This window comes from Oncorhynchus mykiss, chromosome 13 (genome assembly GCF_057628025.1).
Source record: "Oncorhynchus mykiss isolate SJ-2025 chromosome 13, ASM5762802v1, whole genome shotgun sequence".
NCBI lineage: Eukaryota > Metazoa > Chordata > Actinopteri > Salmoniformes > Salmonidae > Oncorhynchus > Oncorhynchus mykiss.
Genome location: NC_143034.1, coordinates 22,032,025 through 22,055,773, shown reverse-complemented (window position 1 = coordinate 22,055,773; position 23,749 = coordinate 22,032,025). Strand labels below are relative to the sequence as shown.

The 23,749-nt window shown below is 44.8% G+C and overlaps 3 protein-coding genes across 13 annotated transcripts in view; 1 reads left to right on the top strand and 2 right to left on the bottom strand.

The window, feature by feature from the left end:
* LOC110485691 (MICAL-like protein 1) overlaps positions 1-4,145 on the bottom strand; it is a 29,734-nt gene extending 25,589 nt beyond the window's left edge. For both annotated transcript variants that reach the window (XM_036940337.2, XM_036940338.2), the window contains exon 1: positions 3,121-4,145. In XM_036940337.2, coding sequence (XP_036796232.2) covers positions 3,121-3,275 — 155 coding nt within the window. In that variant the 5' untranslated portion in view covers positions 3,276-4,145. The remainder of the gene's footprint in view (positions 1-3,120) is intronic.
* A 258-nt stretch (positions 4,146-4,403) lies between these two features.
* LOC110485693 (ADP-ribosylation factor-binding protein GGA1) lies at positions 4,404-13,534 on the top strand. Of its 2 annotated transcripts, none has more exons than XM_021556812.3 (17): positions 4,404-5,032; positions 5,548-5,632; positions 5,757-5,832; positions 5,957-6,055; positions 6,429-6,552; positions 7,212-7,309; positions 7,498-7,578; positions 8,736-8,873; positions 8,950-9,031; positions 9,389-9,499; positions 9,740-9,880; positions 10,039-10,103; positions 10,183-10,376; positions 10,476-10,699; positions 10,888-11,057; positions 11,257-11,367; positions 11,596-13,534. In XM_021556812.3, exons 1-17 carry the CDS (start codon positions 4,990-4,992, stop codon positions 11,704-11,706), a joined length of 1,953 nt encoding a protein of 650 aa, XP_021412487.2. In that variant the 5' UTR covers positions 4,404-4,989; the 3' UTR covers positions 11,707-13,534. The 2 variants fall into 2 exon arrangements, with proteins under 2 accessions (XP_021412487.2, XP_021412489.2); XM_021556814.3 differs by having other exon boundaries at positions 4,969-5,101.
* LOC110487284 (putative ATP-dependent RNA helicase DDX17) lies at positions 13,481-23,743 on the bottom strand. 9 transcript variants are annotated; one of them, XR_016485742.1, is made up of 14 exons: positions 23,436-23,743; positions 23,247-23,297; positions 23,048-23,144; positions 21,277-21,410; positions 20,917-20,982; positions 19,476-19,617; positions 19,049-19,209; positions 18,593-18,765; positions 18,226-18,336; positions 17,915-17,976; positions 17,721-17,780; positions 16,270-16,866; positions 14,752-14,985; positions 13,481-14,512 (listed from the first exon to the last, which is right to left on the bottom strand). XR_016485742.1 is itself a non-coding variant. In XM_090195748.1 (13 exons), the coding sequence occupies exons 1-13, from the start codon at positions 23,470-23,472 to the stop codon at positions 14,475-14,477; spliced, it is 1,407 nt and encodes a 468-aa protein (XP_090051874.1). In that variant the 5' UTR covers positions 23,473-23,740; the 3' UTR covers positions 13,481-14,474. The 9 variants fall into 9 exon arrangements, 5 of the variants coding, with proteins under 5 accessions (XP_090051874.1, XP_090051876.1, XP_090051875.1 ...); XR_016485740.1 differs by having other exon boundaries at positions 23,247-23,338; positions 23,436-23,730; XR_016485741.1 differs by having other exon boundaries at positions 14,752-16,866; positions 23,436-23,736.
* Between the last annotated feature and the right edge of the window lie 6 nt (positions 23,744-23,749).

Below are 23,749 nucleotides of genomic sequence, written 5' to 3'. Positions count from 1 at the left end.
CGATGGATCTACTGAATAAGGCTTATTGTTGGTACTGAGGAAATAATACAAGATGCAGCTACCCAACCTTGGTCAGGCTTATAGCTTCTGTTGTACCTTGCTTATTAACCCTGAACCAAGAGCCACTTCAGTCAGAGAGAACTGGACCCGGTCTGATCCTGAATGACATTACTAGGTTTCAGTCAGATAAGTCATCTGTATAGTACAGTGGCGTGCTGAACGCTGTCAGTGATAAGAACTGGAGTAGCATCGCTGTGCAGTACTGTACACCGGCTGGCTAGAGTAGCATCGCTGTGCAGTACTGTACACTGGCTGGCTAGAGTAGCATCGCTGTGCAGTACTGTACACTGGCTGGCTAGAGTAGCATCGCTGTGCAGCACTGTACACTGGCTGGCTAGAGTAGCATCGCTGTGCAGTACTGTACACTGGCTGGCTAGAGTAGCATCGCTGTGCAGTACTGTACACCGGCTGGCTAGAGTAGCATCGCTGTGCAGTACTGTACACTGGCTGGCTAGAGTAGCATCGCTGTGCAGTACTGTATACCGGCTGGCTAGAGTAGCATCGCTGTGCAGTACTGTATACCGGCTGGCTAGAGTAGCATCGCTGTGCAGTACTGTACACTGGCTGGCTAGAGTAGCATCGCTGTGCAGCACTGTACACTGGCTGGCTAGAGTAGCATCGCTGTGCAGTACTGTACACTGGCTGGCTAGAGTAGCATCGCTGTGCAGTACTGTACACTGGCTGGCTAGAGTAGCATCGCTGTGCAGCACTGTACACTGGCTGGCTAGAGTAGCATCGCTGTGCAGTACTGTACACTGGCTGGCTAGAGTAGCATCGCTGTGCAGTACTGTACACCGGCTGGCTAGAGTAGCATCGCTGTGCAGTACTGTACACCGGCTGGCTAGAGTAGCATCGCTGTGCAGTACTGTACACCGGCTGGCTAGAGTAGCATCGCTGTGCAGTACTGTACACCGGCTGGCTAGAGTAGCATCGCTGTGCAGTACTGTACACCGGCTGGCTAGAGTAGCATCGCTGTGCAGCACTGTACACCGGCTGGCTAGAGTAGCATCGCTGTGCAGTACTGTATACCGGCTGGCTAGAGTAGCATCGCTGTGCAGTACTGTACACCGGCTGGCTAGAGTAGCATCGCTGTGCAGCACTGTACACCGGCTGGCTAGAGTAGCATCGCTGTGCAGTACTGTATACCGGCTGGCTAGAGTAGCATCGCTGTGCAGTACTGTACACCGGCTGGCTAGAGTAGCATCGCTGTGCAGTACTGTATACCGGCTGGCTAGAGTAGCATCGCTGTGCAGTACTGTACACCGGCTGGCTAGAGTAGCATCGCTGTGCAGTACTGTACACTGGCTGGCTAGAGTAGCATCGCTGTGCAGTACTGTACACCGGCTGGCTAGAGTAGCATCGCTGTGCAGTACTGTACACCGGCTGGCTAGAGTAGCATCGCTGTGCAGTACTGTACACCAGCTGGCTAGAGTAGCATGAGAGCTAAATGCAGGTTGGCAGGAGGAGGCCCCTGCTGCAGATTACCCTGACGGCCTGTCTGTCTGGATCAGACTGAAGACAGTCACAGAGAGGCCAGGCCCCTGCAGCGCTGCTGGTTGGCTGATGAGGCTGACTGGCCAAATAGCTCTGAGCTCAGGAGACAGAGGTAGAGCTGGATCTTCAGCCTTTGACCCATAGAGGAAGATGTACTGTAACATATGTGGTGTCATTTGCACTCACTCACTCCCTTTCTACTGTATGTAGTAGTTGAATGCTTAGGTCACGTCGTGTGATCTCATGTCCTGTCACACACACAAGCCAGGATAGGTGCCGTGGGTAGTACTGGTGCAGTGTGTATGAGATCCTGCATGCAGGTCATGCACGCTTGGTTTTCACACACGTTGAAGGACATGGACACAGAACATGTGACATCTGCTGTACAGTAATAAGACATTCCTTTACACAGCAGTTACAGTTACAGAGTTACAGTACGAGGTGCATGGTTGTACCTGAATCATCTGTACTGTATTGAATGGGAGGCATCATTGTTTGCTCACTCCTACTCTCAGCCAAGGCAGTTCTATTTACCATCTTCCGCCTCCTTGCAGCCCATCATCGCAATCATTTTAATGCAGTTAGTTTGCGGCCTAACTGTGCCCTTGTTCTGCGACTGCAGTGTGTGCGAGTCCCACACAGGAAAAGGGGTGTGTTGTTACAGACAGGGCCAGACCCGTCAACCCACATTAGATACCGTACAGCACACTTGGCTTACCCTTGGTTTTCCCCTTTCTAACGCTGCTTAGAAACAGTCTCTGCAATGACACCTGGACTACAAGTCAAGCCTAGGTTTGCTGGCTGTAATAGCTCACAACAACGTTGTTGGTGGAACACTGATTGTTGTGGCGAAAGGCAATGTAGGTTAGCAAAACATATATTTGTGCACACAAACACTGGTGCCAAAATGATAAACAGCAACACAAGCTAGAGGGCACACCCTCCCTATATTTAGTTTCATGTTGAAGTGACATGATCTTGATCGAGTTCAAAAGGTTTCCGTTCCACAGTTCTGTGACGGTGAGGACAAACTTAGTTCCCTGGCTACATCATTCCGAAGGTGGTCTGGCTCTGGCTGAGAGCACTAACTTGCCACCCCATTATATTATTATTAGTTACAGGCTAGATTTTTTTAAATTTAACTAAGCAAGAACTAGATCAGTTCATTTAGCCTAGAGTTTGACAAGGAACACTAGTGTACTCGGGTGTTCTGCTAGGATTAGATTACAGTGAAATCAGCAGTCACGCATTATGGTATCGAAGTTCAGCACCCAGATAACGTTAGTTCTGTTGTTAACAGTTGTTACATTGTAACAGCACGTTGAAACATTGTATTTAGTGATCGTATTTTGGAGCAACAAATTGTTAAATTCTTGATGAGTTTGTGAGTTCCATTATTTTAGAATTCTTGTCAATATTGACATTTTGCCCTGATGTGTTAAATAAACCCACTTTGTTACTGGCGTGTTATGTTTCTAAATATGTATTGTTTCAGAGGGACAATATCGCCTATTTTAGGCCTGGGAAGAAGTGGAGAAAGTTTATTGAAACTAACTAAATACTTACATCAAATCCGGTCTATATCGGTGGATTATGGCACAAAATGCCAAGCCATCCCGGAAAGACGATGACATGTTCTTGATGTCTACATCGTTGTAACTCTCGCATTGTATCCGACACCATTCTTGAAGTGCTTTTAAAGACCCCATGTTTGGAAACATTCAGATTTTATTCCTTTCGATATAGGTCTCACCCCACGTGTAGCGGGATGAGAAATCAGCTTTTGTAGGATTCTAGAAGCTGTCCTCCTGCTTTTCGAATTTTGGAGGACAACACCCGAAATGACTCATTCGGAATTCCATTGACTGGTCGAGGATAGTAGTCACGTTTGGTAGCGAGCAGGCTAACTTTGCGATGTCAATGAAACATTGGTTTCCACAACTCCGCCAGCAAATGTGATCAAAGTTTCGATCTGCAAGTTTTCCCAACACGCACAATCAATAATCACCAGATAAAAAGAATCCCACATACAATGGGTTTGACAGCTTGTCACAGAAACGTTGTCAGTGGCTAGCTAGCTACCTGGATTAGCTAGCTTCGGTCCAAATTTAGACGAACATCTCAACCCTGCTCCAGACTGATGCAGTTAGCCTTTTAGCGAGTTAGCTACCTGAAGCTAACTAGCCATGTTTTCACTTGGGAAAACACATTGACCCGAAACGTGTCAATAAAATAATATGAAACACGTCCCTTATTCGTGTGAACTCAGTTACAATTCTTATGTTGAAGCATTCATCCAAAACTTTAAATGGGAAACGTCGTTGCTTGTTATATGGTGCAGTCCCATCTGTGTCGTTACACCGGTCAGACTCCAGAACAAGGCGCTTTTTCTTTCTCGTGCACTCTTCTTGACGCCAAAACAGAAGATACATGTATCAAACGCACAGTTATGTTTGGATGGCGTTGATGGTTAATTAAATGTATAATGACAAATTAATTGTAATCAAGGCAGCCGACCATTCTGCCAAGCCTTGCTTCAGCTGCCTGCTGTTGAAATGAAACGAATTCAACAACGTTACTCCTATGTGTCCGCTAGAGGGAGCAGTTAAATACTTTTTTTGGCAACTTGTTTGGCCACTGTAATTACAGGACACACACTCAGTCTGTTGTTGTCAGCGACACAAACTCACAAATTGACGTTTATGGAAGATGTTGTTGGTCTCTCCTCCTCTCTGTGGAGTTTAATAGACGTATAAGTGAAACTCTAACTGCATATTGCTGTTTATGTTTCCAGTTTCTGTGCTATTAGGAGCAGGTTAGTGCACAGGCCTGTCATCAATGGTTGAGGGTTGAGAACACACTTTGTGGAGGCAGAGAAGGATCAGGTATATGAGTCATTAAAAAACATATAAATAGACCATGGGCAAAAGCCAGAAGGCTTTAGACTACTGGGTGTCTTTCTATCGCAATGTATCTGTCTTTCTCATGATGGAGCCTTTATATGTGACGACGAAACATAGAACTTTGTGCCTTTTCGTTGTATCTGTGTAGAAAAGTGACATAAACATCCTGGAATATCAATCATGGAAGATGAGATGATCGTGCATGACATAGAGTTATGGTGTGTGAGTAGTGTCTGTGTATTTGGATGAGAGCAGCAGGTCTTGGGCTGACATGTGGCAGTATGACTTGACATTGTTTTATTTTATATTAACAAACATCAACAAACAAAAGAGGAAAGTATGACTTGACATGGAGGCTTTTGGTGCAAGACGATTTCGGTCATAAAACGCATCATCACGCACCTCAGTTTTTGTCCTTGACAACCGTGAAGTAGGGGGACTACCAAGAATGGCTTGATATGATGACGCCCACGTCGTTGCATGAGACTGGCAAAGTAACGCGATAGCTGCCAGTTAATCGGAATCCCCGAAAATGGCGGCGCCGCCAGAGGAGGAGAGCTTGGAGTCTCGCGTCAGTGAGTCATACGATGCTTTTACTGCTATAACGACTCAATACGTGACCAATTTACTTTCAGAAAACTGAGGTAGAGAATGCCCTGTAGTTGTAGTGTTATGAGTATAATTGTTGAATGTGCAGTGGACGAACATCCCAGTGATGATGATGCTTTATCCAAAGTGCTAGCTAGCGTGCTATAACGTAGCGCTGCTAAGGTCGGAACAAAAACAGACCTCACCCCTGTATTGTTTACGCAGAATAATGCCTTGATAAGCACGAATATCGTTTATTTTAGATGTTCTTAATACGCAATTTGTTACAAATACAACAAAGTCCGACTTTGAAACTGGTGAATCAGACTAAATAGCCACAGTATCCAGTGGCTAAGTGTCAATGGGCAAATCAATTGGGGAGGAGTCATTCTGCTACCGTTTGCAGCAAGTAAACACGAAAGCTTTTGGTTCTAGGGTAGCGAGAAACCTTTGAAAATGTTGATAAGCCCCAGGTTCTGGAATTTGCTTTTATTCTCCGTAGACAAAGCCACCAACCCTCTGAACAAGGAGGCGGACTGGGACAGTATCCAGGGCTTCTGTGAACAGCTCAACAATGAGCCTGAAGGGTAAGAAGGACCAACATGTGGAGAGCTGGCATTAGGCTTGCTTTGTCAGTTAGTACTTCAACATGTTAAACATATGGCAAACCATACAGGTACTCTTATTTGATGTCCCCTCCCTCCCCCCTAGTCCTCAACTGGCTACCAGACTTTTGGCCCACAAGATCCAGTCACCCCAAGAATGGGAGGCCATGCAAGCACTAATGGTGAGTATACCGTTATCAGGGTAACGTATTGGTTGACATGCTCACTGACATCTCCATTAGCCAGAATATGCTAATTGTAAGTGATCCCACCACCAGCAGTATCATAACATATATGTGTCCCTAGGTTCTAGAGATGTGCATGAAGAACTGTGGGAAGAGGTTCCACAATGAAGTGGGCAAATTCCGCTTCCTCAACGAGCTCATCAAGGTGGTCTCACCCAAGGTACTGTCTGGAGGGCTATTTCTTTAGTGTTCCATTTGAATTCAATCATTTTGACTGCACCTGCTTTGATCTGAATGAAACATTCCATACATATTTTCCCATGGTAGAAGTGGGGTATGCAAAATGGGTCCATTTTGAGCACCTGAATGTTTTGTCATATCGGTCCAATAAGTAACTTTCTGATCTTCTACCTTCTACCACGGGAAAATATGTATGGAAAGGTTTGGTCAAATCTAAAAGGGTGCGGACAACTATTGATTGAAATCAAATGGAACAACCCTTTATGTAACTCAACCCCTTTTTTTATAAACAAACAAAACACAGTATTCCATTCTGTCTGTTTTGATGTTCCTAAATCTCATCTCCTGTGCAGTACCTGGGTACTCGGGCCCCAGAGCCAGTGAAGAAGAAGGTTCTGGAGGTGATGTTCAGTTGGACGGTGGGTCTGCCTGACGAGCCCAAGATAGCAGACGCCTACCAGATGCTGAAGAAACAAGGTGAGCTTTAATAGTGATGACACACCTAGAAAGAATAGGAGTGAAATAAAACGTTCTCCTTGTGTTGATCCTTTTCTATTAACTCTCATTGTTTTCACTATGATGGAACTTCAGGATGAGGAATATGGCTAAATCATATCATTTATTACAGTACTGTAACTGTATGATCATTTCAGGAGTTAACTAAAAAATAAAATGAGTTATATGTATGTTCCCCTAACGTGTGCTCCTGATATAAATAGTATTTTGTCCATGTCAATCTCACTTCTTCTTTTTATAGTTTATGCACCAACATAAGACAAAATCATATTGAAACTCCTGAGTCTGCATCCAGATTATTATTTTTTTCACTTAGTCCGGCTAAGTGAGAGAGAAACTGTTTGTTTAGTATGACTGCTTGTTTAGTATGATGGAAGATAATTACATAGTGCTCAAGTGTTTTGCTTCAGGGAGTGACCGCCAACAATATTTCTTAGCCTGGCCCTAAATCCGTTGGTTGCGCTGCTTGTGTTTACAATAACTTCATGGGGAAAATAATGTTATTACCAACGTGCCGGAAACCTACGGTATATACATGACATGTACTATACACTGTAGGGAGTGCCGGTGACATGCTGTTTATTCATGTGACATGGCTGGGGTTCCCTGCTCTCTTCCAGGCATTGTGAAGCAGGACCCGGTACTTCCTGATGAGCCCCTCCCACCCCCTCCGCCCAGAACTAAGAGCGTCATCTTTGAGGATGAGGAGAAGTCCAAGGTAAAGATGACAATGAAGCAGCCCCTTGAGTTTTGTCAATAGAGATGACATTAGTGGACATATTGAATTGATGTCTTTCCATTCTTCCACTGTAATTTTCATGTATTCCCTAACGGCCTGCTCTCCCTCTTTTACCTCTCCTCCTGTTTTCCCCTGTTTTCCTTCCTCTTCCCTTCCTTCCTTTGTAGATGCTGTCTCGGCTTTTGAATAGCACTCACCCTGAAGATCTAAGAGCAGCAAACAAACTCATTAAGGAAATGGTGCAGGAGGTATGTCCTAGTATGTTTACTAATGTCTGCGTGATTGTGTGTTTGTTTGGGTGGGTGTTGTTGTGGTAATTTCCTGTATTACTAAATATTGAGAGAGCAAACCACACACAAGTCAGTTATATTATAAAGTCCATCTTTAATTATATATGAGCTTCACCATAGCCCTGTGACTCTCAGATCAATTCAGTGTCTATAAAGGAATTCTCTGAGAGTGCTTACAAAACAATTCTTAGTCTCATTTATAGCCAAGACACACCCTTCTCAACTCGCATGACGAATAACAGATCTCAGGAACATTACACAAAGGACCTTTTACTTGAAAGAGGAGTATCCCATAGCTAGATAGCATTAGCTATAAATTATCGTTCAGTTTGGTTTGATTCTAATCCTGTTCTTGGTACCACTTAGGACCAAAACATTACCTTATCCAATGGCATATATAAATTGTCAATTCTAGATACTCCCATCTCAAATACAACCCCTCCTGGACAAGATCAGAAAAGACAGTGAGCCTCTTAGGTCATATACTAAATCAAGATAAGGGCAACCTCAGAGGGGACATACAATAGTTACAGACACATTCCCATAAGAAGACAAGCCTCCATTCTGTCCTCCTCCCCTTCTGATATTCTTCATAGCATCACATGGTTTAACAGATACATTGACATATGAAGACAAGCCTGACCTCTCCCCTCTCTGGGCCCAAAGTGACTAAGCTCTGGAGAAGAGGGAGGAAAATGCAACTGCCAACAGTATTATCCAAAAGAAAACATCCTAATGAAAAATATCTCACAAATAAGCATTATTATGTAAATAAAACATCTTATTTATCAATGTTACCTAACTAATTCTGATTCAGTCACAACAGTGTCAATCAATTTATTCACAGCGCAGTCAATTTATTACTCGTACGCTAAGTAAACCGAGCACTTTATATCGTCAAAGCACTTCTAATGATTTTTATGGATTGAATTCTGAACTCCCTCACGATTGTGATCTACTATCCCTACAACTGCTCTCATAATTGTACTGTATATGCCTGCAATAAAACAACCTATGCAGACTTCAGAGCGCTCCAGATTTTATTTTATGGGATAATGTTTTTATTTTATTGCAGTGTTCTCAGTGTGTGTGTGTGTTCTGTTACGGTCCTCCAGGACCAGAAGCGAATGGAGAAGGTGTCTAAGCGTGTGAACGCCATCCAGGAGGTGAAGGAGAGTGTGGGCCTGCTGACCCAGCTACTGGGAGACTATAGCAAGGAGAGCAGCTCCCAGAGCAATCAGGAACTCATCAAGGTTAGCACAGAGCAACACCACTAGGGGTGTGTTTGTGTGTGCAATGGGCTATTTCGAAATGTGTTTGTGTTTGCAGGACCTATACCAGAGCTGTGAAAAGATGAGGCCTACTTTGTTCCGATTGGCTAGCGACACAGAGGACAACGATGAGGCCTTGGGTGAGAATCTTATGTTTCCATATAGTGTGATAGAAAAGTTTGGTCATACGCACATTCTTAAAAACATAGGTGCTGGGCTAATAAAGAATACTGGTATAGAACAAGAAGGCCCGCACACTGTCAGGACCTGACGAAGATCCGTTTCGGATCGAAACGTTGTCAATAAAGCAGTGAATTGGGAGCCTTAACAGTGTGCGGGCCTTCTTGTTCTATACATATAGTGTGATCAATACAAGAGGTATGATTCAAAATGGCTGAAGAGTGATGCATCCTCTGTACAGTTGTTAGACAGTACTATATGGTTCTGTATCGACGCATTGCACAGCTCACCCTCTGTGTACGTCTCTGTTACGCCAGCTGACATCCTGCAGGCCAACGACAGCCTGACTCAGGTCATCAACCTGTACAGACAGCTGGTGAAGGGAGAAGAGGTGAACGGAGACAGCACAGCCATGCCCACACTACCAGGTGAGAGCGAGAGAGGACCTCAGTAGGGTCACGACCTGAACCTGCTGGTGTCTCAGAGGGGCAGACACACTGTTCTACACACTCCCATCATGTTCACACATGCACAGACTGAACCTCAGGACATCAGCCTAATCAACCAGGTTGTTTCCCTGTTCATATTCACAGATGTGTTTCGTTCAGTAGTTTCAAAACATTTGATCACAAAGACCGACATGTTTGATCTCCCCTATCTCTCCACAGGAAGTAGCACAGCCCTCCTAGACCTGACAGGGTTAGACACATCGCCCACTGGACTTCCCTCCTACCCAGACACCCCCTCACTACAGACCCCGTCACAAGAACTGGGTATCAGCCTGCTAGATGATGAGCTCATGTCACTAGGTAAGCAGCAGTTCTGAATGTCGTTTCGCTAGCTTGTTTACTCTTATTAAATTGCCCAATTATTTTCCAACTTGCCATGACTCGTCCAACTGTGGTTATGCATCGTGTTCCCTCTCGGTTCGTGTCGACAGCCTCTTTCTATTGTTGTTTTCACTCAGGACTCAATGACGTAACGCCCAACTCTACCCACACCCCTCAGTCGGGAGACTGGAACTCCTTTCAGGTGAGAGAGAGTTGTCAGCATATGACGCATGCGCACACACACACACACAAAATGTCCCTAACAGTGTTTTTCTGCGCAGTGTTCTGACAGTGTAGAGCCAGTCGTCCCAGCGGTGCCTACTGCAACAGTGTTGCTACCGGCCGTGACCCCTATCCCCCAGGCTCCATCAGGGGGGGCCCCCGCTGCTTCCCCTAAAGCCCTGGATGAGTTAGACCTGCTGGGCAAGACCCTGCTGCATCAGTCTCTACCCCCGGGGATGCAGCACGTCAATTGGTAAACACTGCAAGCCAGAGAGGCAGCTGCTAATCTGTAACGTAAACACTCTGTTTTCTCTTAAAAAAGCTGACCCCTTGCTCTCTCTCCCTCTCACAGGGATAAACTGCAGCCCCAGTCCAGACCCACCCTGCGAGACCTCCAGACCAAGTCCAGTACCAACACTACTAGCACCTCCACCCCCAGCCCTGTCCTGGCCTTCCCCTCGGAGCAGCCTGGGTCTCTCCTAGACTCCCTGCCCAGCCCCGGGCCTCCTACCCCAGCCCCCCAGAACGACATCTCCTTAGCTAACGTGACTGTGCCCCTGGAATCAATCAAGCCCAGTAAGCCAATTGTCTGGTCAATCTGTATTACTGTATGGTTGTTTTGAACGTTAGCAAGAAAAAAACCAAACCAGACTCCAAATAATAACTATAACATACCCACCCAGCCATTACCTGTGTTGCAACATATCTCCAGACATGGTGATGGCTGGGCATAAACTAATCCTAAGCCTCTGTCTGTCCTCTAGGCAGCTTGTTACCAGTGACTGTATTTGACAAGCACAGTTTGCGGGTGCTGTTCCACTTTGCCCGTGACTCTCCTCCCTCTCGGCCTGACGTGCTGGTAGTGATCATCTCCATGTTGTCTTCCGCACCCATACCAGTCACCAACATCCGCTTCCAGTCTGCAGTACCCAAGGTTGGTCCTGTCTCTTCTCTGTCATCTCTCACTAACCCCCCCCCCCTCTCTAATTTGTCTTGGTGATCCATCTTCTACCTCTATCATTTGTTTGTCCCTAATTTCCACTCTGTCTGATTAGATGGTTGTGTTCTGCGGTAACCTATGTGCGCTGAGTTGTGACTGTAGTTTGAGTATAATGTGTTTCCCCCCTTTCTAGGTGATGAAGGTGAAGCTACAGCCTCCTTCAGGAACTGAGCTTCCAGCCTTCAACCCCATCTTACCCCCAGCCGCCATCACACAGGTCCTACTGCTGGCCAATCCTCACAAGGTACTACCCACACACACACACAGACTCCTCCCGCCTTCTTTCCAAGGTGTTTAACATATGCTCATTTAAAAAAAACGGCCCAGTCAGCATCTCATAGCTGTGAAAAGCCCTGAGGTGACAAACTGTCACCGTGGCAACAAAACAGAACTTAAACATGTGCAAGCAGAAAGCATGTTGATTTGTCCCTTTTCCTGTTGTAGCCTAACATGGTTCTGTTCTTTCTTTCAGGAGATGGTCCGGTTGCGATACAAGCTCACATTTGACCTGGGAGAAGAATCACATGATGAATCCGGCGATGTAGAACAGTTCCCCCCTCCAGATACCTGGGGGAACCTTTAGTGGGACTGATCAACTTCCTGTCACCTGATCCGCTGCTTCCCTTAGGTGTAGGTCGAAGGTCCCCCCCAAGCACTGGTCCAGGGAAAGATGGTGTTTTTACATTGTGATGGTTATTGGGAAATCTGGTCTTAGACCTGTTATTTGGGATCGGTTTCTCCCTTAAGGGTCACACCAAATGTGTGCTGTTCACTACTGACGTTTTCGCGTAATTCTACATGTAAAATCGGTTTGCACTCAGTTTTCAAATTACGTCCGGTTCTCTGTTCAGAGGTGCTAAGTACACTCGGCAGGCAAACGCTATTGGTGTGTCCGAGCCCTTATGTCTTCCCATTTGTTATGGATTGAATATCGGCAGGGAAAGTGGATCCTAGATAAGTTATTTGTGGGCAGTTTCTCCCTTATGCCATCCATGTGTCCCAGCCATGATCCACCACCACATGTCCCTATGTTGTCATCTTTCATACTCCATTTGGTGTTTTTCTTGACTGTACTACAATCAGCCCTACAATCTCCAATGCATTACTGTATAATAACCACTTCATGTGATCTGTCCAAAACAAACCATTGCTGTGAGTTCTGAGAGAAGTCGAAGCCTTTTAAACTGAATGTGTGTGGGACTGTTTCTCTCAGGCTATGCCTGATAGCATTATTCTGCACAAAATATGACACTCAAATAGTGTAGTCCCAAAGTATTGTATTATTTGTACGGTGTGAGACCAGTTGGGTCTGTGACTGTTACATGATAAGTTGGGCAGTAGGTGTCTGAAGCTGTAACAAATTTATATCCTGTCCAATCTTCTGTGAAGGAATATCCAATCTATGACGCTATTATTCATTCTATTGAAATCACATGATCATATTGTTTTATGTTTTGATCTAAACAGCAGTTTGGTGCATGCACTTCCTGTTTGGTTTTGTACATGAATATGATTCCCTCTTTTGCTGTCCTGTTCCACCTTCAGCTGTTGACGTTGACCCAAAGGGAGAGGCGTCAGTGCTGACACCGTTTAAATCTGCCGTATGTGCCTAAAGCTGAGAGTTTGTTCTTTATGTATCTTGGTATTTCATTTGGTTTACCTTCCATGTACATACAAATGCTAATTTGTTTTCCCATTTCGGAGTCGGACTACTGATTTTCTTATGAAATTTGGTTATGCTTCCTTTGGTGGGATATGGTCATTGATGATGCATCCGTTCAATCATATCCACACGGGAGAGTGGAGGCGGAAGCTTTTGCTCCAGTCAAGTAGTACCCGAATCAACCAATAAAATGATTTATAGAAGACTAAGATCAGGTACCATGTTAGTGCTTGGCTAGAAGTAAAGCCAGCAGCCCCACCTGTCTATTGCAGACAGTGGCCCAACCATGCAGCAGCTGCATCTCACGTCATTCTGCAGCTCCCCTCCACATTCCACCTCCCTGCCTTTATTCCCTAGCCTGCATCCCAGATCTGTTTGTGCTGTCTTGTGAACTCAATGACTGTAGGAGCTGGTAAAACCGCCCAAACAGATCTGGGACTCAGGCTACCTATTCCCTGCTCTGACTTTGTAAATAATAAGAATGGTTCTGCAATTATGTACATTTGCCAAAAAAAAAGTATAATTAAAGAGAGCAAATAAATATTGACGGGGGAATGGTGAGAATGTAGTGCAAATATGTATTTAAGGGAAATAAAGTTATTCTTTTTCTTGGGGGTTTAAACTGTCTTGGTGGTTGTCAATGAATGTTCACTCATGCTTACCTATCCTGTACTCCGTACAACAATTACAAGGATTTTGGTTTCAAAAACTTTATTGAAATCCTGTGAAATAAAGCAATGTAGAAAAATAACAAGTATGAATTACCTCTCCAATAAATGTTGATTAAACATTCACAACGCAACACTCAATGTGCTGACTTATGGGATTATGACACGTGTCTGTGATTATCATTCTCAAATTCTCCTGATATAGTTTTAATCTGAATCTGAAGAAAATGGTATAGCAATACAGCTTATGTAGTTTAAAGAAAAAGTTATAGGATAATAGAGAACGATATAATGCAACATTCACTTCCCCAAAAGAGAAGTAGAAAGCATAGCTGACTGACAAAATCACTGGAGTTCTACATGGCAACAAAACAATATCACATTTTAGCATTTGTTACTCACTAAAGGACTAGAACCTCACCATTTAGAGTAAATCGCAAATGGAAATATCAACTCCTGTCGTGCCAATTAATACCAAAGAGTCACAGCTTCAGATTCACAGAATATCATTCTGGCCACGCACGGACTACTCTTGAACACATGAAAAGCGAGAAGTGTATCATGCATGAGTACTATATATTTCAGATGTAGTTAAAATCATCGCAAAACAAACAAGTACAAAAGTATGTAGCTATATGTTAGCCCTTACCTCCTCAAATCTCTTGACTTATGCCTTCTTACCATGGTAGGTAAGGGCAGGACGGCAACTCTAAACACCCTTTCAGAGGAGTAACGTTACAGTTACACACTGATGAACTCTAGGGTTTGAAGAACATGGTGATTCGGATTTCAAGCACCATGACTGTATAGTAACTCTACTTCCTGGGTGGGTGGGGGGGGGGGGGAGCAAAGGGGTACGGAGGCTGCCCTATGAAGCTCATGAGAGGGGGCTGTGGCGGGGCCATCAGCTGGGCCATGAGGGGCTTGGGCCCTGCTGCAGGTGGAGGAGCTGGACCCAACACACCCTGGGGCTGACTGGACTGATTCTGGCCCCTACCACTACTACCCCTAGGGGCCCCATTAGCAGCCCCCGCCGCCACGGTAACGCATCCTGCCACCTGGAGAAGAACATTCACATAGGAGGATTAGAATGTCATAATATAAGCTGAAATATTTTAGTTTAAGAATGTCAAACATCACTGGTTACACAAAACGTGTAGTTTATGTTTGGATGTGAGATGGTAAAGGTGATAGAATAGAATTAAAAACTGGGGTCTAGAAATAACAACCAATCCTCAATTGAGCCAGCATAGTATGGTTCGGGTTGACCCTATAGTGTGAATCAAGCCAGTCTCACCACCTCCTCCCCCATGTCCAGAGTTAACCAGCTGCAGCAGTTTGGGATTGATGGCCTGCCGGGCCTCCTCCAGGACTCGGACCAGGTCCCTGGCCTGGCGTAGGTTACCCAGGGTGAAGAAGGTGTAGGCCGTGCCCTTGTTGGTGCTGCGGGCTGTACGGCCGATCCTGTGCACGTAGTCCTCAGACGAGTTGGGGTAGTCATAGTTGATGACAAACTTGATATCCTCCACGTCTTTGTGGGAAAGTGGTTTTGAGAGGTGGGAGAGGAAGGTGATGGGTGAGGAGGGAGAGATGAGAGAGGAGGGAGAGGAGGGTTAGGAGGGTGAGATGAGAGGAGGGTTAGGAGGGTGAGATGAGTGAGATGAGAGGAGGGTTTGGAGGGTGAGATGAGAGGAGGGTTTGGAGGGTGAGATGAGGAGGGAGAGGATGGTTTGGAGGGAGAGGAGGGTGAGATGAGGAGGAAGAGGACGGTTTGGAGGGAGAGGAGGGTTAGGAGGGTGAGATGAGAGGAGGGTTTGGAGGGTGAGATGAGAGGAGGGTTTGGAGGGTGAGATGAGAGGAGGGTTTGGAGGGTGAGATGAGGAGGGAGAGGAGGGAGAGGAGGGTGAGATGAAGAGGGAGAGGAGGGTGAGATGAGGAGGGTTTGAGAGATGTTTGTACAGTGAGAAAGAAGACAGATGGTATTCAAACAACACCAAAGCTATGAGAGAAAAGTGGATGATTATTTAGAAATCCATTTCAAATGAATATGGTATAAATATTGATTACCACTTACCTGTCCAATAATAACAGAAGAATAAATATACATTTATCCAAATTGATGTTAATTCCTGAAGTAAAACCTTTGAAAGTCAGTTTCGGGTCAAAATATCTTGACTGAAGGCCTAGAGGTTTAGTGGTAAACCCCATCAGAATGTAACAAGAGAGAACCACTCAGCATTAGGAAGGCTTCAGTAGAGATGATGATGTGACATTCTGTCTGGACTTTCACCAATGCACAGTTTACGCAATCTTACATAATAGTATAACCATTCAGAACATTTAGTTCTACCATGGTAACATGTTCTCTGCTGAGAAATGGTATGAGAAGAATATGGGGAAATGAGTGACAGTACACTGTCAACACGATCAGACCAGAAGAGTAAAAAGTATTTCCAATGTTTCTTTTAAATTCGGATGTTGAAATGACAGTAGAAGGACAAAAAAGTCTGTTTCTCATTACAGAAGCTCTGACAACACTGCTGGGTTGGTCCGAAAACAACACATCTCCTTGGACCTTTTCCCTCTGTTTTCCATGGTAACAGAGGGAGGCCATTTTACTACTCACAGAACCTCCCAAACCTAAATATGTTTCCACCAAGAGTAAATGTTGGAGGATAAAGCTCAACACAGTTCCTTCAACAAATACCTTTCTGTGACTGACTTCAATATGGATCGATGAAACTACCTGAATGAGTTGATGCGACTGGGGAGGTCGTGGAAGGTGTAGTAGGAAAGGGGGTGTTGAGGTACTTACCCCTTTAGAGTTGTTTTACAAGGGTAGTCAGTCACCCCCTGTCCTGTCCTGATCAGCCCTGGTTCGCTTGGAGGCGCTGGGGGGGAGGGAGAGATGAGGGGGCCCAAACTAGCCCCCCGTTTCCCCCTCACCCTTCGCATACACCAGCAACGTCGGACATGAGCAGAACCGCTAAACCCCCCCCCCCCCCCAACGGCCGGTTCTGTTGCTCTCGCGCCGAGTTGCAGGACCTCCGCAAATCGATCAGGACTTGATCCAGCCGAGCTCCTAACTCTCCCTGTCTGTCTGCCTTTTGGACGGACGAGCAGAGGGACAGACAGGCACCTCAGGTTGATCCCAAGGAGAGCTCGCTGGAATCACATACCCTCAGTCTATGATGGGGGTCTATGGGGGTGTTTAGAAACCAGATATTCATATACCCTCAGTTTATTGTGGAGGTCTATTTGGGGTGTTTAGGAACCAGAGAAGGTGGAGAATGGGGGGGATGAATCCTTCTGATAAATAGACAAGCCCCTGGCTAGCTGCTAATGTGACTGAGGGCAGCCCCAGTACCGCCTGACACCAGCATGTGCTGGAGCTGCCTTGTGCTGCACAACCCTGAGGGGGAGAGAAAAATAACAAAGACACAGTCATAGGTAGCTTGGCAAAACCAACATGTCTACTTCCCCTTCTCAGATTCCAGGTTTAACCTATTTAGTTAGGGAGGTGGAATAGGGCACTTCTGTACAAGTTTCAGGGTGGACATGGGGAGAACTGACTGTCGATTTCACTTATAGATGACCCTAAAACACACCCTATCTAGAAAAAAACACAGTATAACTACAGTACTATGAATAATGTAAACATATCTCGAGGAATAATCAAACATATAATACTGAATATTTGGGATGTTTTCCTTCATGTTTTGGGTTACATCATTAGGAGACATGAGAGGAGGGTATTGGGGCGAGCACGGGGACATCTGTCTGTCTCCCCCCCCCCCCACCCCCCATCACACCCCCATTTAGGCAGCGTGCCAGAGTGCCCCGGTCAAAGGACGTTTTGGACTGAAGTAACAAGAAACAGACTGTAAAACATTGTGGAGTTGAAGGCCTGGGGGATTGTCAGGCTACCGGTGCTTCTACTTTCCTTCAGAAAGTCATTGACAGAGGTCATGCTGTAGAAAGAGTGCTGACCGATTTTCCGTTGTTGTTTACAGGTTCAATAACACCGCTATTACATGTTTGCAGACAAATGTATGATTTTGTCGTTGTAAATCTTAAACCTGGAAAACGGGATGGGAAATTAGGCAACAACAAAAATCACATTTATTAATTGTGTGTTTTTCTCTGAAAATGTTTTTGTTTGTGTGTGTTGGAGAGTGTGTATATGTTTTGAATCTGTATGTTGTGCTCTGTAGGAGTGTAAGTGTGAACACGTGAGTGTGTGTATTCCATGTTGAGAAGACATACCCAGACCGCGAGACGCCACATTAGTGGCGATGAGGATAGGAGCTTTGCCGCTACAGAATTCTGAAAGTTAAGACAAAATCAAAGGCGTTAGGTAGAAGACTGAAAAAGGAAACAAAAAAAACAGAAGAAAACCCCCATACTGAAACACATTTCACCAAAGCCAGACTAAAGCATGGCCTTGAAATGTGACCTACCTGTCAGAACCCAGTCTCTCTCTGGCTGGCTCTTGTCCCCATGGATACACATGGCTGGCCACCTAGAAAACACACCACAACAATGTTGCCATGGGACAGACCGCTGAGACAGCAGAACAGGACGTGATAAGGCAGTTATAAGAACAGTTAGACAATTTCTCTACACTCTTATCTGACTAAGAAGCCCAACACACACTCCATATGAAACCACAACTGGCTCTTGTTTTGCATAGTCAGTATCATAGCTTTGAAAGAGGACTTAAAACCCATTTCTGCAGTCTGTGCTTTCCCTCAGTCTCTCTCCGTCTCACCCATCTCTTCTCATCCTGCGGGTGAGCTCGTCACAGCGCTTCTTTGTCTCCACAAAGATGATGGTCTTGTTCTCCTTCTCAGCCATGATATCTTCCATCAGCTGGAGCAGCCTGACATCAACAAAAAGACAGAGGAAAGATATTAGGAAAACATCCCTCAATCACTACAATCCCAAGACTAATATTCTCTCACCGTTACAAAAAGATAGCATCCGGCACTCTGTTCCTGTCCATAACCAAGAATACCGAATACTTTTAACTACATTGGTTTCATCCCTTCCAGATCAGCGATGATTAAGGAAAGGAGACATGAACAGAATGCAAAACTAGAGATGGATCTTGTCAATTGGCGGATGGCCTCACTAACTTGTTGTCCTTCTCGTTCTCCATGCAGACGTCTACTATCTGCAGGATGTTGTGGTTGGCGCTGAGCTCCAGAGCTCCTACATTGATCTGGACATAATCCCGCAGGAAGTCCTCTGCCAGCTGACGCACGTCCTTGGGCCAGGTGGCATTCCACATCAGAGTCTGCCGGTCCGGCTGGGGCACAGGGAGAGAACGGTAATGGGGATATTCCTCCTCAGAGGACACTACACTATTACTCTATTCTATAACATGAGTATTTAGTTATTTGTGATGGATTGATATTATATCAACTGTCATTAAGATAGATTGGACAGACAGAGATGATCTACCACCCTCTGTAGTATCCATCTACCTACCCAACAATCCATGAATGGCTATGTATTACACAGTCATAATAATTGCCTAATTCCAGAAGATGTGTGTGCGGTTTGCTAAGTATAGCATGTGCCTGGCTTACCCGGATCTGGTCCACGATCTTGCGTATCTGTGGTTCGAAGCCCATGTCCAGCATGCGGTCAGCCTCGTCCAGCACCAGGTAGGTGCAGCGCAGCAGGTTGGTCTTCCCTGCCTCCAGGAAGTCTATGAGACGCCCCGGGGTGGCGATGCAGATCTCTGTACCTATATGGACATAGGATGCAAAGTGTCACAGTTTCAAAAGAGACGCAAATGCATCAGAAGATTACTTCCAATACTTGTAGCTTTTTCAATCTTAATACTAGTAACTGAAGGGGAAGTGCAGAAAATTAAGCTAAGCTGGGGCCAGGGAGCCAATCAGGTTTTAGATCATCAGAAGTGGAGAGGTCTTGTCTGTAGTCGGCACAAACAATATAAGTAAGTAAGTAAGTAACTTGTAACAGCATTTAATTCAACCTGTAGCTCCTCACCTCTCTCCAGGTCACGTATCTGCGGTCCCTTGGGTGCTCCTCCATAGACACAGGTACTCTTGATGCGGGAGGTCTTTCCATAATCATGAGCCATCTGCTGCACCTGCTGGGCCAACTCTCTGGTCGGGGCCAAGACCAGGCACTGAGGAGAGAGAGATATCAATACATTCACTACCGTTTAAAAGTTTGGCGTCACTGAGAAATGTCATTGTTTTCGAAAGAAAACCATTAAAATAACATCAAATTGATCACAAATGCAGCGTAGACATTGTTAATGTTGTAAATGACTATCGTGGCTGGAAACAACAGATTTTTTTTATGGAATATCTACATAGGCATACAGAGGTCCATTATCAGCAACCATCACTCCTGTGTTCCAATGGCATGTTGTGTTAGATAATCCAAGTTTATCATTTTAAAAGGCTAATTGATCATTAGAAATCCTTTTTGCAATTATATTAGCACATCTGAAAACTGTTGTTCTGGTTAAAGAAGCAATAAAACGGGCCTTCTTTAGACTAGTTGAGTATCTGGAGCATCAGCATTTGTGGGTTTGATTACAGCCTCAAAATGGCCAGAAACAAAGACCTTTCTTCTGAAACTCGTCAGTCTATTCTTGTTCGGAGAAAAGAAAGGCTATTGCATGTGAGAAATTGCCAAGAAACTGAAGATCTCGTCCAATGCTGTGTACTACTCCGTTCACAGAACAGCGCAGATTGTCTCTAACCAGAATAGAAAGAGGAGTGGGAGGCCCCGGTGTACAACTGAGCAAGAGTACAAGTACATTAGTGTCTAGTTTGAGAAACAGACGCCTCACAAGTCATCAACTGGCAGCTTCATTAAATAGTACCCGCAAAACACCAGTCTCAACGTCAACAGTGAAGAGGCGACTCCAGGATGCTGGCCTTCTAGGCAGAGTTCCTCTGTCCAGTCTCAACGTCAACAGTGAAGAGGCGACTCCAGGATGCTGGCCTTCTAGGCATAGTTCCTCTGTCCAGTCTCAACGTCAACAGTGAAGAGGCGACTCCAGGATGCTGGCCTTCTAGGCAGAGTTCCTCTGTCCAGTCTCAACGTCAACAGTGAAGAGGCGACTCCAGGATGCTGGCCTTCTAGGCAGAGTTCCTCTGTCCAGAGTCTGTGTTCTTTACCCCCATCTTAATCTTGTTTTTATTGGCCAGTCTGAAATATGGCTTTTTCTTTGCAACTCTGCCTAGAAGGCCAGCATCCCAGAATTGCCTCTTCACTGTGTTTTGTGGTTACTATTTAATGAACGGTAGTGTATAACCTTTAATAACACATCATATATAGCTACAGCATACCATAGGTAGGTCTAAGCGCAACAGAGTTAAGTACACTATAGAAAAGGGCCAAAACATTCTAGTCTCACAGACATGAAATATATGAATAAGCAACAGTGTGCAGTTTCCAGTTGTGTACTCACAATAGATCCGTCTCCCCTCTCTAGATAGGGCTGATGGTTGATGTGCACAATGGCAGGAAGCAGATACTGCAAGAAAAGGCCACAAGTAGTACAATGAGGTCATGAGGTATATGTCCCAATCTGACAGTCCAGGGACATTGGTCCTCATGTGTCAATATGTCTTTGTGTGTTGCAGCTGTCAAATGTTCCTCTGGGAGTTTATGTTTTTTTTATACTGCAGCTGTTGGTGTGTGTGTGTGTGTGTGTGTGTGTGTGTGTGTGTGTGTGTGTGTGTGTGTGTGTGTGCGTGACAGTAAGACAGACAGAGATGTTGCAGCTGTCGGTACTGTGCGTGTTGTTGGATTATCATGGCGTCCTTACTGCCAGGGTCTTGCCGGAGCCAGTCTGAGCGATGCCCACCATGTCCCTGCCACTCAGGGCCAGAGGGAAGCCCTGTGACTGGATAGATGTGGGCTCCTTGAAGTCCTGACTCAGTAGCACATCCATTACATACTCTGTCAGCAAAGATAAACAATTAAAGGAATAGTTAGCTATAGCCAGGGGTGGGCAAAACTTTTGGCTTTTGAAATTCAACTGAGGGCCACAGACCGATTTGTCAAACATACTATGTATTAGAGGTCGACCGATTATGATTTTTCAACGCCGATACCGATTATTGAAGGACTAAAAAATCCGATACTGATTAATCGGCTGATTTTTATTTATTTGTAATAATGACAATTACAACAATACTGAATGAACACTTATTTCAACTTCATATAATAGATCAATAAAATCACCTTAGCCTCAAGTAAATAATGAAACATGTTCAATTTGGTTTAAATAATGCAAAAACAAAGTCTTGGAGATGAAAGCAAAAGTGCAATATGTGCCATATTAGAAAGCTAACGTTGAAGTTCCTTGCTCAGAACATGAGAACATATGAAAGCTGGTGGTTCCTTTTAACATGAGTCTTCAATATTCCCAGGTAAGAAGTTTTAGGTTGTAGTTATTATAGGAATTACAGGACTATTTCCCTCTATACCATTTGTATTTCATTAACCTTTGACTATTGGATGTTCTTATAGGCACTTTAGTATTGCCAGTGTAACAGTATAGCTTCCGTCCCTCTCCTCGCTCCTCCCTGGGCTCGAACCAGGAACACAACAACAGCCACCCTCGAAGCAGCGTTACCCATGCAGAGCAAGGGAAACAACCACTGCAAGGCTCAGAGCGAGTGACGTTTGAAACGCTATTAGCGCGCGCTAACTAGCTAGCCATTTCACTTCGGTTACACCAGCCTCATCTCGGGAGTTGATAGGCTTGAAGTCATAAACAGCGCAATGCTTGACGCACAACGAAGAGCTGCTGGCAAAACGCACGAAAGTGCTGTTTGAATTCATGTTTACGCTATTGCTTCTGCCTACCACCGCTCAGTCAGATACTTAGATACTTGTATGCTCAGTCAGATTATATGCAACGCAGGACACGCTAGATAATATCTAGTAATTTCAATTTACCTTGGCTTACTGCATTTGTGTAACAGGCTCCTTGTGGAGTGCAACGAGAGAGAGGCAGGTCGTTATTGCGTTGGATTAGTTAACTGTAAGGTTGCAAGATTGGATCCCCCGAGCTGACGAGGTGAAAATCTGTCTTTCTGCCCTCGAACGAGGCAGCTAACCCACCGTTCCTAGCCCATCATTGAAAATAAGAATGTGTTCTTAACTGACTTGCCTAGTTAAATAAAGGTATACAAATATATATATATAAAATTTAATTTAAAAAACGGCAAATCAGCACCCAAAAATACCGATTTCCGATAGTTATGAAAACTTGAAATCGGCCCTAATTAATCGGCCATTCCGATTAATCGGTCGACCTCTACTATGTATTTAGTTTGACGTTCAAGAGCGGCCTGGAGTGTTTTAAAAAACAAAAACAATAATGTGACCTATGAGCCCCCCTCCCCTTCCCAATAGCCTATGGGGTTAGTGTTTTGTAAGCTTTGGCTGTGTTCCAAGAACTCTTTAAAATGGGTTCAACTTCCTATTCTCATCTCTTTACCGTGACGGTAGACTGCTGAAAAGGTGAAGGGACAGGCTATAATATGGGTTCAACAAGTGTCAACTGGTATCTACTGTTGTCTTCTTACGGGGAAACTGTGCTTGGTGGAAGCTGGTCATGGCCCTGGGGCAGCCAGTACCGCTGACTGTGATCTCCTTCTTCCTGCGGAACTCATCTATGTCATACTGCAGACACAGACAACAGAGAATGAATCAACAGGCTCAATAGACACACTATGGATAGCATCCTTCTAAGAACATGTGTATATATTGTGTTTGTGTGTGTACCTGAGTCATGCGCTGGAGCTCTGGGTGCTCGTTGTAGAAGTTCTTCTCAAACTTGGGCAGTAGACATTCAGCAAGATACATCAAACAGCATTCTAAGATATCCCCGTATCATATAAAAAGCACACTTTTGATAGATATTCCTACGTTGCTATAATTATATTTCACATGCTGCAGAAAATATCTGCTTACCCTTTGTCTCGTCCACGGTCTCTATCTCGGTCTCCATACGACGAACACCCCCTCATGTTTTCAATAAATTCTTGCTTGTAGAAATATTTAAAAGTTGCACGGTGTTGTGCAGTCTGAATCCTACAATTCCGTTAAGATAGCTTATGTTATAAGGAAAGTGCAATAAAGTTAAACACTTACTTACAAACACAACTTAAAAGGTAAGACGATCCCTGAAGTTATTGAACAAGCCAAAACAGAATTTTGTTTTGCAGTTGCTGCTGCTTCACATCACGTCACGTCAACTCCCCCAGTCACTCCCTCCCTGTGGACGT